This window comes from Oculina patagonica, chromosome 5, assembly GCF_052425735.1.
Source record: "Oculina patagonica isolate OP01 chromosome 5, crgOcupat, whole genome shotgun sequence".
Taxonomy (NCBI): Eukaryota; Metazoa; Cnidaria; class Anthozoa; order Scleractinia; family Oculinidae; genus Oculina; species Oculina patagonica.
This window is the reverse complement of record NC_135762.1, coordinates 14,886,104-14,899,790: the sequence shown is the minus strand read 5'-3', so window position 1 is coordinate 14,899,790 and position 13,687 is coordinate 14,886,104. Positions and strand designations below refer to the sequence as shown.

The 13,687-nt window shown below is 39.5% G+C and overlaps 1 protein-coding gene and 1 pseudogene across 2 annotated transcripts in view; both read left to right on the top strand.

The window, feature by feature from the left end:
- Positions 1-13,687, top strand: part of LOC144655651 (uncharacterized) — a 97,525-nt pseudogene that overhangs the window by 26,213 nt on the left and 57,625 nt on the right. The window lies entirely within an intron of this gene.
- Positions 7,210-12,830, top strand: LOC144654070 (uncharacterized). Its single transcript, XM_078514180.1, has 3 exons — positions 7,210-7,625; positions 9,288-9,933; positions 11,038-12,830. The coding sequence occupies exons 2-3, from the start codon at positions 9,345-9,347 to the stop codon at positions 12,828-12,830; spliced, it is 2,382 nt and encodes a 793-aa protein (XP_078370306.1). The 5' UTR covers positions 7,210-7,625; positions 9,288-9,344.

Here is a 13,687-nt window from a genome sequence, read left to right as displayed (position 1 = left end):
TTCGTTAGTCTACGTTTACGCTCCCCAGTTGTTTTGTTTGTTCCCCAACTAGCGACTTGTGGCTTAATTTTGTAGTTTGTTCAATATGTTTGCAGCGGCCCATATATACGTTGCTGTCGTACCTTTGCAAGACCAGCATGGTGGACATCAAAGTCAGAAATGTAGTTTAAAATGTTGTAAAAAAAACCTCATCGGAAAAATTACTACAAGGTACATGTATATGTGACAAACATCAATGGTGCAAGATGTTGTAGTAGTATTTCACTGATTAAAGTCTTTGGAGGCTACAAATATCGGTTAAAGCAATATTTTTTTATCACAAACTGGTGCAAAACTGTTGCAAGACCAAGAACCTAATAGCTCACCTGATATTCTGATCAGGAATCAGGCAATTCCCCAGAATTTATAAGAGTACGATTTAAATACTCCAATCGAAGCAACATTCTACTATAATCACCGTCCTGGCAGGAATCTAGCTGAAAGAGCCTATCCCCCCTCCCCTCCCTCCTCGACAAAGGCTTATTGCCTCGACCAATGATCACTGAAGCGTAAACATAAATTTAAAAGTCGAGTTGAAAATTTTCTACGTGAGTTAAAAATGTACAGCGAGCATTAGGTCAAGTACAAAACGTTGAGTTAGAAAACGAAAAGATAAGTGTGCAACACATCTCCAATAATGTGAAATCTGAAAGAAGGGTGTAAAATTTTGAATTGAGGTGTAAAATTCAATTGTTGAAGTTGAAAATTTAAATGATGAAGTTAAAATCCAAACAATGAATTTTGGCGGGGATCGTACGCCATAATTAACAACCTGTGTTTGTTTTCCTCGATCATAGAGTGATTTGAAATTTAGCTTAATACTCAGACAGAAACAAAACATTGTTAATAGCCATTTTCAAGAGTATTTTGACGCTAAAATAACGTCACAACAAAGTAAACAAGCTAATTTGCTGACAGAGTTACTTCAGAAATACGTAAGTAACATTGTTTTTGTCAGAAATTTTTGCGAAGTCATCTATTTACCATCATAACGAATCCACACTATATGTTTTTGTAATATCAATGATTTCTCGACAGTATATATACAACTGAGTGTGTCGTTGACGGAGGAAATTTAAACCGTGAGTATATATTGATAATTAGCTGAATCAGGAGATGTACATGTCAAGTTACTTTACTCGTTTACTACGAAAGTCGACAATGTGCTTTCTTTTCCAAACATTTCCGTTTAAAAAAATGTAAATATATGTTTATAGTGGTCATGCACTTAGCTTCATATCTCAACGAGATAGCTAGTTTACAGGCATGCCACTGAAACAGAGGAAACAAATAATTTATAAATGAACATAACAAGGTTAAAAATAGGGCCCCAATGGGTCCATGTGTTTTGCTGCTAGAGCAAAGTCTTAGGGAACATGTTGATGAAAGACAAGTGAGTCGAGATTGAAATCCAACGTCTTTTATTGTCTGTCACTTGTGTGCAGGTTAATAATTGCACTATATTGTAGTCACTTTGTGTTAATTCAATCCTGATAATTTTACTGATCAATGTTATGTTGAAATCAAAGACAGCAAACATAATTTAATTACTAGTAAGTGAACGTAATGTCTGACATGATTGTCTCTTTGATAAAAAACAGTAACTCTTAACATTATAAAAAAATCTCAATGAACTCAATGTGATTCTTTTAGTGGCGTTATCTCACTGGTTACCGTTAGTTGTATTTGGAATCATTGTCACAATGGTAGCGTTTTAACAACAACGAAAAAGACAGAATCTATTGACCTTATAAGAACTCAATGTGATATATTTATTAGTGACAAGACAGTGGTTCTTTAACCACTTTCACCCAAATTAAACACTGGAACAACTAACTCTTAACAAACTTGTTGTGTCACCCTGAGTTAAATATGCAAAATTCAGAAATTATAAATAATCGCACGCGCACCGGCGTACAACAACAGAAAGACGGCGTTGAACGTAACGCAAAGTTCATTTTGAAAGCGAAAGTTTACAAATAATTATTATCATTCGTCAGTCATCCCTTCACGCATGAACACTCGTCGAATTTCAGTGTCTTCACAACAAGATCGGAAGATCGATAAGGACCAATTTTTGATTCTGCGAAAGTTCGTTTTCTTAAAGTTTTAGAAATTTGTGAAGTTGGAGGATTCACTGAGGACTGCGTAGCCGAAGATGCAGTGGCTCGCTGGACATCAAATTCTATTTTTCACGGCGTTTAATTAATCTTCACAAAATAAACATGTGGCGCCAGCGCGTCTGGCAGTCAAAAATTCATTTTTCAAAAAACTTTCCCTTTCCAGCTATTTTAGCGGGGCTTATACTATAGTACCTACCTGTCAGTCGTAGAAAAGCTGAAATTTAAGGATGAACTGTTTATTAAATGAAGACCGTATTATTTTTTAATAACTAGTAAACAAACTGGTCGCCACGCATTTAAACACGAACTGACGAATGTTGCATCTGATGCAGTGAATCTGGTGAATGAGAACTTCCTTTAATATTTCTTTGTTTTCGACGGTGTGCACCACTGAATAAGTTTCTTTCCCATTGTGATGTTACTAGTATTAATTCGTTTCTAGCTGTCTTTTATATAGCTCGAATACAGCTACAATTAGCGGTGCAGCTTTCCAGCTGTCTTTGCGTGACAAGTTACACGTTCATACATTTTATTTTAAAATATGAAGTTCAGAGTTAATACAGTACTAGTATGCTGTAGACAGTGTAGACAAGGTGAGGGTAAGTTTATTTTCAAAGCGAAAGTTTACAAACTGTGCACTAACCGGTCCTTTGGAGAAAATATTTATGACCTTCGGCGAGGTTCCAAGTCTTCGCTCTTTTCGTAAATGATGAAAACTGCAGAATAATTTTCTCATAAAACTGGAGTGGTCGCGCCACAGTTTGTTTTCTTTCCCAATGCGATATACTTTTAAATCGGTTTTCTGTTTTCCAACGTGTCCAACGTGGTTTGCGTTCGAATACTTTGGCCCGTAACTTCGAATGCGATCAGCGCTACGGTTCATTGGTTTCGATTTTGTTTGTTCATGGATTTGATTGACATCGGTAGTTCAGATTTCTCCTTTGTTACGGCACTTACACCTTACGGCACAAACTTCAGCTCTCAATGTGTTTTGCTTGCAGCCATTGCGGCTGCAGCAAAACACAAAAACTCCAACTGGCAGGAGGCAGACCAGTAGGCTATATACAAAGCGTGGTCGAGGATTTGAACTCGGGACAACCGAAAAACAAATCCAGCTAGTAGCAAGGGCAGGTCTTGAACCGGGGATCTCCAGATTACAACACAAGCGCCCTAAACCACTCGGCCACGCTTGCCTCCTTATAACTTTTCTTTTCAATTTGGTGCAGTTTTATAACCACTGATCCCTTTATCTTGGACAGATATGTAACAACATAGGTTGAATGTGGTGCTTGGAACGAGCGATTGTTGGCCACATTTCAAAAAAATTCTTTTTATTCTAACGGTTTACAGTGACAAGATAGAAATTGAATTGAATTGGCTCTTTCGTTAAATTTTACCCAGGATAAAGAACTCTCAAGTAATTCTAAGTTAAGGGAATTATTTAACATCGTTGACTTTCTTGTTAGTAATTGCAAGAACAAAGGATAAGGTTCAAATCATCAACATTATCTCTCGTAATGTAAAAAAGTAATCCTGATTCCTTTGAAAAAAGTTCGTATGTTATTTGGATTTGTAAAAAAATATACAAATAAGGATGAAATGATTCTAAATTGACTTAGAGAATTTAGATTCTAACATAGTTAAGATGAGGGTATAACTGATGAAGTTTTTTCTTTTCTCTAAACGTTTTTTTCCTTGTGAATGTGTAGGTGCAATGAAAACCATTGTTATCTTGTTGTTGGCCTCCTTGGCCTGTGTATTTGCTGGACCGGTATGTTCTCGTGTTTTGATCAATATTCTGTATTTTTCATGCTAATATTTTGTTTTGATCCTGATAGTTACAGCTTAGTCATCAAAGTCTTTTATTCTATTCACATCACTCACCTCCATTCATGTAGTGAAAACCTGATTCCAGTATAAGGACCAACTACAAGCTACCTCACAATAGTTAACTGTAGGCTAACCGGAAGGCTACTTAGATTAATATAACCGAAGTGCTATAAAGCCAAACCAATGTGTTATTTAGGCAAACCAGAATGACTCGCATGACTCGCTGGCTCGAACTCTGACAAAACCCTATAAATATCCCTCTTTTCTACAAGGAGGGATTACACCAATAGAGAGGTTATTGTCAGTTGCAACCTAACCTAATCCAAACTACCAATCCATTCACTAACGTAAGGTTGCTTTTTATATTGATTTTCAGTTTGAGGGGAATAAGATATTCAGTAAGTATTTCTTTTGCTTTCTATCCCCAAGCTGTGAGACCAAGTAACGAATCATCTCGTCCCCAGAGGTCGTGATGGCCAGTTCCAATTTGAAAGTCCGTGAGTCATAGATTTCTGGTCTTTCTCCGAAGATTTTGAATTTATTCCAGTCGGATACGATCAATCTCGTACCCAGAGCCTGCGTTCCCCTAGACCAGCGGTCAGGAAATTCAACGGCTCTGGGCTAATCCAAAACCTGTTTGGTTGTGCGTGTACGCCGGAGATTGTGGTGAAAAGAACAAGTTTTCAACAGCCAATCAGATTCGGCCGTCTTTTTGGCGGGCTTTCAGATTAGCCCAGACGTCCCGATTCCTGGCGCAGAGAAGAACGATTCGCGGCCTCTGGGGACCAGATTAGGATATGATTGGCAAACTAACGAAAATAAACAACTTGCGCATGTTCAAAAATCAGAAATGGTCAGAGATTGTTATTCTTGGTGCTGACCGAAAGCATCGTGGTCTCTGTGGGAGGATAATGAGTCAGAATCAGTTGGTAGATCAAAATTGGGCTATTGCAAAGATTGATTGATTGATAGCGACAGACACACGGCAGTGAAAAAAATTACTCACTCGAGAAATTTCCTTCTTTTCAAACTTCAGTTGACGACTGTCCAGTGTGCCACGAGCCAGTGGAAAGTCAACTAACAGAATGCGCGCGCATATGTCCTCCAGGCTTCCTCTGTCAGCCGTGTCCCTTTGACTGTAGAAACGCCTTTTGCAAGCCACACTAACACTGATGTCTGATGTCAACATTCGAATTCTCATTATAGTTGGGAGAATATCATTGCATGTCAAAAAATTGCTTAATTGTTGGCAGTTCCTTAACTTTCAGTAACGCCAATAAGAAAAAAAATAGTCAATCATAATGTTTCAATAAATTGATTGTAATAACAGAGGCCTACATCATGCATCTGCATCTGCATGGCGTAACCGTCCTGATCTCTTTCGCTTTGTATGTCCAGGAGAGGAATGTCCTCTCTTTGTATGTCTCAATTTAAATGCATGAAAATAAACTGACCATTTGAGCTAACAGTAACAGTATTTCAATTATTGAGCATTGCAGTTCTTTTGTTTTGTTTTGGTTTTACTTTTATTTGGAAGCAAAAGGACGCTCTGATCGAGCCCTAAGTAACTTTTGGGGAGATATAGATATTAAGCTGACCTGTGAAGAGGCTCCTAAATAGGGAACAGGCGCGACTGAAGGAAAAAATCAGCGAGTGGAGGGCGGGGGGAGGCACGCGAAACTCTTCCTTGGCAGATCGCACTCGAGTTAGACTATCCTCGCCCTTCTTAGTTTATAAATCATGACAATTTACGAACAAGCAACAAGGAAACTAGCCTGCGTTGCAGACGAACTAAACCCCGGTATAGTCCGGACTATATCAAAGATTCTGTGATACGTCCGGCTGCAACGCAGGATACAATTACTTATTATTGTTGCCATTCTGTGAAAGTTTGTTATCAAACAGCACTAAAACATTAAAAAGTCCTTTTCACATCTTTTACCTGCACCCTAACCGATATATGATTTGAAATAAGAACCCGTTTCTAATAAGCCCTCCTCTCGTATTACCCCCCCCCCCCCTTCCTCCTCCCCACGCCTTCCCGATTAAACGCCGACCTCGTATAAAAGCCGGGTTAAAACTGCTTATTTTTAAATAAACGCCGGGCGCGTTTGATCAAGGTTCCGGCGTTTATTGGCGGTCGAACTAAAAGGTATATATATTGCCTTTAACCCTTTTCCGACCGGGCTTTTTTGGATCTTTTCAGACCGGGGGGGGGGGGGCGGATTCCGCCCCCCTCCGTAACTTCCAGAATATTAAAGCAATCACAATGAAACTTACAGGATATATAGTATGTCCGAAAATCTAACTTTTGGTATACGTCACATGGGATGATGACGTCACATCACGTGACAATGACATCATAATGCCAAAACAGCCGCCATCTTGGATCCGCCATCTTGGATTTCGAATTTTTTTCAAAACGTCAGAAAACTGCCCAAAATTACTAGAAAGTACTCAAAATCGATAAAAGTGTGCTTAAAACCAGTAAAAAGGTGAAAGTAATTGCATTAAAGTTATTTTTCATTTATAGAAACACGAAAATTTCAAATTTGGGAAAACATGTCTGTCAAAATGTCGTTGCCATGGTGACGTCAAGTTCCTGACACGGCAACCGATCCTACCAAATTATTTCCAGTTAAATTTTCGATAAATGCGGAAAGTTTGGCAGCGTTTGGTTGAATATTGAAAAAGTTATTAGCGTTCAAAGTCAGCGCGGGCACTTTCCGCCCCCCCCCCCCCCGGTCTGGATAGGGTTAATAGCATTGCTACGACATGCTAGTTCGTTATGCTGCTTTGGTAATGTTAACTATAAATGTTCAAAGGAAATGTATAAAAGTACCGAGGTAAGACGGATGCGGTTCTTGGTTTATATAAATCAGAGAAGAGAAACGCTGAAATTTGAATCATACTCGAAGAAAGGAGACAGTCTTGACAACTAAGACCACTGCCCGGGGGGAGGGGACGTTGTTTATTTTTCTTTCTCTTTTATCTATCACTCCGAACACATGGAAAAAATGGGGCTCTAAAGCCTCATTTATTTTCTCGCTTTAATTCACTAATCGAGATTTGTATTGTCTGTGAACTAGGCAACCTCATTCTAGCGTGACGCGACACGACACGAATAACGAGCTGAGTTCCAACCTCAAATGTTCCGGATCAACACAGTCACGCGATCACGAACGAACCAAACATTCTCGAATCGTTCGAAGCTCAGTTTCGTTTTGTTGCTGTTTAATGTTCAGTTCAATTCTACACGGACTTGAAAGCAAAGAACTACAAGAAAGATCGACAGAAAAAAAAAACAGACAATACCTCATTTTAACACGAAAAACGTGCTCCGCCCTCAAAAGTCCCGGATCAAAATTGATAGTCAAGCGATCACGAACGACATTCTCGAATCGTTCGCACATCGCTTTCGCTTTGTCGCTGTTTTAGGTTCAGTTCAATTCTACGTGGACTAGAAAGCAAAGAACCACAAGCAAGATCAACAGGAATAACTAGACGATACCTGGCTTGCGAGGTCTGCATCATTTGAGCTGGATTAGAACTTCGTTTCGAGTGAAACTTTCTGTTTTGTGCTTTCGAGCGGAAGTTATATAAGTTATGCTGATCAAGCACAAGTGACGATCGGTGAGTGAACTGTTGTTAACGAATAAAATTTAGTCCAATCCTCCAAGTTAAGACCATTTTAGTCGCCATGGCGACTAAAATTTTGGAGCTGGCGACTAAATTTTAACCAAATTCGCCAGCCTGGCGACTAAAATTGAGAAGAAGGATTGAAAGCGTGAGCATAATTTAGCGACTAAAATTTTTCACTGGCGACCAAACCTGAGCAGTCGGTGGCCAAATGGCCACTAAGGAAAAAATAAACTTGGAGGGTTGTAATTACGCTAGTATTAATAATTTATGGCTCCTGCTAAGAGATTCAATTAATTAAAGACGATTACTAGCGGTGATTTTACGCGGTTCTGGTTCTAACCTAATAGTATTTTCCGCTCAGACGACTCTGTATAAATTTAGTGCGCTCGTTCTGTTGTCTATAATGTGTACATTACACTGTCTGTACTGATTTGTTGACTCACTCCATTTCTGTTATGACTGCGATAAACTAAGACTGTGAAAATGTAACACGTGTTGTCCTGGCATAGGATTCATAGCTGGAAAGAAAGTTGCCTATTATTTTATAATATGTTGTTTTCAGAAGCTGATAATTTCGACTTGTGGTAACTTATTCTTCGTTTTTTTTTTTAAGTTCAAAATCTAGTTTAATTAAAGCCCAGTAACACGGGCAACATTTTTGTTAAACTTGTCTCGCAACATTGTCGCAGTGTTGCATGTTACATTGCAAGTTGCAAATTGTCGTTGCGCGTATGTCTTTCCCGCAACATGTTGCTTCAACTTGCAATACTACATTTTGTTGCGTGACAAGTAACTTACGCAGTGTTGTTCGACTTGTCCAGAATCATGGAGCCGTTTCTTTTTAGTATCCAAGCTTTTTAGTGTACGTCAGTTATTACTTTCACAAGAACACGCAATTTTCTGTATGGCAAACCTAACCTCTTCTAGGGAAGAGGTTAATAGAGACGGGAAGCTAATGTTAAAAAATTAAGAGAGGGAGAAGAGAGTGGGGATTAATAAAGCTTTTACAGTATCTATATTAGGTTGGTGACATTTTGAAGTCTAAGCCATCAAGTTATTTTTTAATGACATTACGTGAGAAAAAAGTGAAATGACGTGATCGAGTTCAACAAATGGGTGGTGGCGGAGAAAAGGGTGGGAAGCAGGGTAGGTAAAGCCTGGTTTTCACTAGCGTCGCAAGCACAAGCGCGATCACGCAAAAAGGACAAATGTTGACCCTTGTGCTTGTGCTTGCTGCAAGCACAAGCACAAGCATCCAAATGCAATTCGCTTGTGTTTTTGCTTGAGTCGAAGCCTTTTTCACGGAGAAAATAGAGCTGCTATCCTTGCGCTTGTGCTTGCGCTTGTGCTTGCGTCACTAGTGAAAACCAGGCTTGCCCATATAGATCTTGGTATAACGCAAGGTACCAACAAACATGCAGCAATAGGCCTTATTCGTATTCTCGGTATTGGACTGGAACTAGCTTGCAATGGAGGCTCATGCGGGGGAATATCATTAAAAACAGCTTCAAGTCATTTGCATTTGAAAAGATTACCCGCATGAGCCTCCATTGCAAGCTAGTTCCAGTCCAATACCGAGAATACGAATAAGGCCTATTGTAAAGTAAGGTTCTTTCACGAATTGCCATTTAGACATGACTCCCTTCCTCATAGGCTCACCAAAAACACAACAAACTCGTACTTAGCCCGGCGGAGTGATATACCTCAGATATGGCTTCCTCATCCGGGACATCCCTGGAGCAGCGACGGTGGTTAGTGGTGGGCATTGCTCTTCAAAATGTCCTCACTCCACGTCTCAGAGATAAAATTCAAAACGAAATGACGCCATTCTACCAACATATGGTGAGAAACTTTGGATTAGACAAGCAGACATATGCAGCTTACCTGAAAACAATTGCACCAGGCACAGTAAAACTAAACTACAGAAGCATCAACAATAATGCAGCCCCTGGTCGAAAGGCACCTAAATATGACTACTGCGTAAAGGATGAAGTGTCTTTGGCTAAGCTGTTTATGCAACCTTTCATGGCACATTTCAATGCATTTGACAGTTCCTTTCACACATCAGCAGCTCTAGCCGTCCTTTGTGGCGCACCACCATTTACGTCTGCAAAACCGTTTGCTGAAGATGTGCGGTCAAAAGTGCGGAATGAGTGGGCGCACTGTGACTTTGCTGCATGGACAGAAGTGAATTACAATAACTGCTTCGATCTCATGAAGAACCTGGTCACAAACCTGAATTTTACGTCTACCGACGAAGTGAGAATTTTGGGCGAATTCGAACTCTGGAGGACACAAGGTACGGTAAACAGTTAAACTTAATATTACTTACAGAATGAGCTGTTAGCAATCTAATGAGAACTATTGCAAAATGTGAATGCAGTATAAGCATTTGGTTTTTCTGGTTTATTAGTTTCTATCAACAAAACAATATTTAAAGCATCCCAAAAACTGATACACGCTTACCCCTACTGTAGTTTAAAGACCAAAGACTTAAGAAATCTAAGGGGCGTAAGGAACCGTTCTTTATTTATGGGGTAGGGGATCTGTTGGGATTTGTCTCTGTAGTACACAATGACCTCCCATCTTCATCAGAAATAGTTACCCAGTGCCCCTCGTAATCCTCAATTTTGATGACCCCACCACTCCCTTATTTACTTTCCCCGAAAAGACAAATAAAATAGGCAAACAAGTTCGGCCAGATTTTTGCTGACCTGGAGTGAAACTGACTGGCTAATTGAACAGTCTACACTGGCGGAAGTAAAAGCGACTACGCGTTTCAAAAAGAGCCTCGAGAAATTCGCCATGTCGGTGGAGGTATTTGCTACTTGTGTTCTTCAATAGATGCAATATCGACTTAAGGTCTTTATAAATAACATCCCGTTAAAGTGCAATCACTGTAAATAGAAGCACCCGAAAATGAGAAAGCAGAAGTGGCCAAAAAGGAAGTCCCTGAATGTATGACGTCGGCTATCTCCGGGTTGTGCTTGGGTGTTGTTGATATCTAGATCTTACAACCACATGTCATCGATAAACAATCAAGGCCCATTGTGAGAACATAAGAGCACCAAAATCTCGATCTGAGTAATTGGAGAAGAATGCGCGCCATGCCTGAGTACAGTGTTTACGTTATTGTAACGCGCTGAAGAAATAGTTGCACTTTTGAAGATTTATTTTTCTATGGATGTCGTAAACAAACACAATGGTGTTCTATTTCACTCAACAAAACACTTTTCTTATATCGTACCTTTACCTGGAACATGGAAATAGTTATGTAACAAAATTGATACAAGTTTTAGTAGGAACTTAAAGTTTCTTACATCAGGATAGACAATCGTAATGGCAGCTGCGGTGTCTAGATTCTTACTGTAGTAAATGCCTGACTGTTCTGTCTGTTCCACAGGATTGGAGATATATCTTGGTCAACCAGTCAATGACACTCTTCTTCGTCTCATTCAAAACGAAGTGCAAACAGTATCCGACTCATTGGATGATTACGAAGAAAAGACAGATGAGAAGATTAAGAACTTGTGTGATATTTTTCACTCATTTGGGACTGAGTTTGAAAGAGCGATGGAACAAGTGATCAAGAGACTGGAAAAAGTCGAGAATCAGCAGGAAGAGTTTAAAGAACAGCAGGAAGAGTTGAAAGAAGAAATTAATAAGAAGGACAAGGAACAAAAGGAAAACCAGGAACAAATGAACAAGAGACTGCAAAAAGTCGAGACTACCTGTAAAACCTTAACAAAAAGTGTATCACCTGCAGTATATTCCAGACCAGTAGTGTTTGATGCTCCAGACCAAAACAGGTGGTTTACAGGAAGAGAAAAAGAAAAAGAATTCCTTGAAAAGTGCCTTCCCTTTGAAAGTGGTCATGGAGTAAAAATCGCAGCCATTTGCGGTCTCGGAGGATGTGGGAAGACCACCTTAGCAGCTCAGTTTGCATGGAAACGAAAACCTGAATATGAGGGAGGTGTGTTTTGGATTTCCATGGAGGATGACGAAAAGTTTAAAAACTCCATCAATGACCTGGCTTTGCGTTTGGGACTAATGGAAGATTCAAATAAATTTGAGTTAACGCTTTCGAAAGTTCTAACGTACATTTCGCAGCAAAAGAAGCCTTGCTTAATGGTTACTGACAATGTTGACCAACTAACGCTCTCCGATGGAATGCATAATGTTTTGTCTGGTCGTTGGAAAAGGCGGGCAATCTGTCATCTCTTGTTAACAACAAGACGTGAAACAAACGAAGTTTGTGAACGCATAGATCTAGAGCCGTCTTGTTGCCTTGAATTGTCCTCTTTCTCTGAAGACGAGGCAACGATTTTTCTTGTTACTCGAATCGGCGTCGATTATGCAACCGAACAAGAGGAAATCTTAAATCAACTAGCGGGAGAACTTGGCTGTCTGCCTCTTGCATTAGAGCAAGCTGGTGCACATATTAAAGCCCTTCGATGCTCAATAATTGATTATCTTAAAGAGTACAAAATTCAGCGATTAAAGTTGCTGAGCCAGCATCCAGCAAGTCCGTCATGGGAATACGAGTGTCAAAGTCGCTTGAGCGTGCATACCACTTGGCTAATAAACCTGGAATATATCAAGAAGTCGACCTATGGAGAATTTGCTTTCAGATTTTTGCAAGTTGCTGCATTTCTATCGCCAGACGAAATTCCAGAAGATATTATTGACTGCAAACTGCTTTTGGCTGAATGTTTACAACGCCAAAGAACGGAACTCCCTCTCTTAGCAGACCACATTGTGGAATTGTCGACAAAATTTTCGCTTTTGCAAAGGAAGAATAAAAGATCACTTGGAATGCATCGTTTGGTACAGGATTTCATTCGCGAAAACCTAACCACTGAAGAGACTATGGCAACATTGAGGCTAGCTTTTGGAATGTTTAAGCGATACTTTACTCGTTTTTTTTCTCGGTCAAATGTCACGAATGATTCTGAGGGATTGTCGCCTGATCGTATGAAGAGTAATAGGTTGTTTTTGAATTCGTTAAGTAAAAGTGCAGTTGTGTTAAAGGAGCATATATATAAAATTGAAGGGATGAGGCGTTTACCTTTTTTCAGTTTACGCCCCGAATTCCTGGAACTTGTACAGTTAGAAATAACCATTTTAGAGGAAAAACTGAATTGGCTGAACCGAAAACATGAACAAACATGTAGAATGCTTAAATGTCTAAGATGACATAATGTAATTATGATTGCATTTTTTTCTCAACAAAGTGTGTTTTCAGTCCTGTTAAAAAGAATTCAAAATTCCCGGGAGAAGTCTTTTTAGGACGTAAAATTACTACCAGATTGAGTAAATAATGACTTAACCTCAGTCACTCAAACCAAACCTTACACGATTACAGCCGAGGTCTTAGTATAATCACCTAACCTGTTCCAGGCGTTCGGTTCGTTGGGAGCAGCGTGAAAAACGGGATTTGCGCAAAGAAGGGCAAATGGAAAAATAGGTGTGGGGTTTGGGGCGAGACGGCGATTTTTTGTTTTGCGCTGCTCCTGAACTATTAACTGAACGCTTGGAACAGGATTACAATTATTGACCAGCTGATCTATGAAAATGGCGTATGATGCTTAATTAAAAGACCCTAGTCATCCACGCCTTTGTTTTTGTTTACATACGAGAATTTCGGTATTATATTTTTCGCGAAGCGTGTCTAAAGGAAAGAGATCAATGTGAAACTGCGAAAAGTAATTAAACAGACTTTAAGGGCAATAGGATTTCGTTTCGCCATACAGTTTTCATAATGTCGATGGCATCGAAAATGGCGGAGGCTGACTAGGATCCTTAAAGTTCAACTGATAAATTTCACTCCAAACAAACAAAAGAATGATAGAATAACTAGTAAAAAATAAGCACCGATAATTTTAAAAAGCATTTGTGGCAATTTAGGACCTCAGTAAAGCAAACGCACAAGGATGGAAGAGGATTTCTTTTCAACTTGCGAAATGTCCGAATATAGATGGAAGAGAAAATGGCGGAGGCAGACTAAGATCCTTTAAGGGTCAATTAAGGTTCGGTTACACAACGGTCTTGAC

Coding starts and splice junctions, on each gene's coding strand:
- LOC144654070 (XM_078514180.1), top strand. CDS start 9,345: ATGGCTTCCTCATCCGGGACATCCCTGGAGCAGCGACGGTGGTTAGTG. Junction 9,934..11,037: donor CGAACTCTGGAGGACACAAG/GTACGGTAAACA, acceptor TCTGTTCCACAG/GATTGGAGATATATCTTGGT.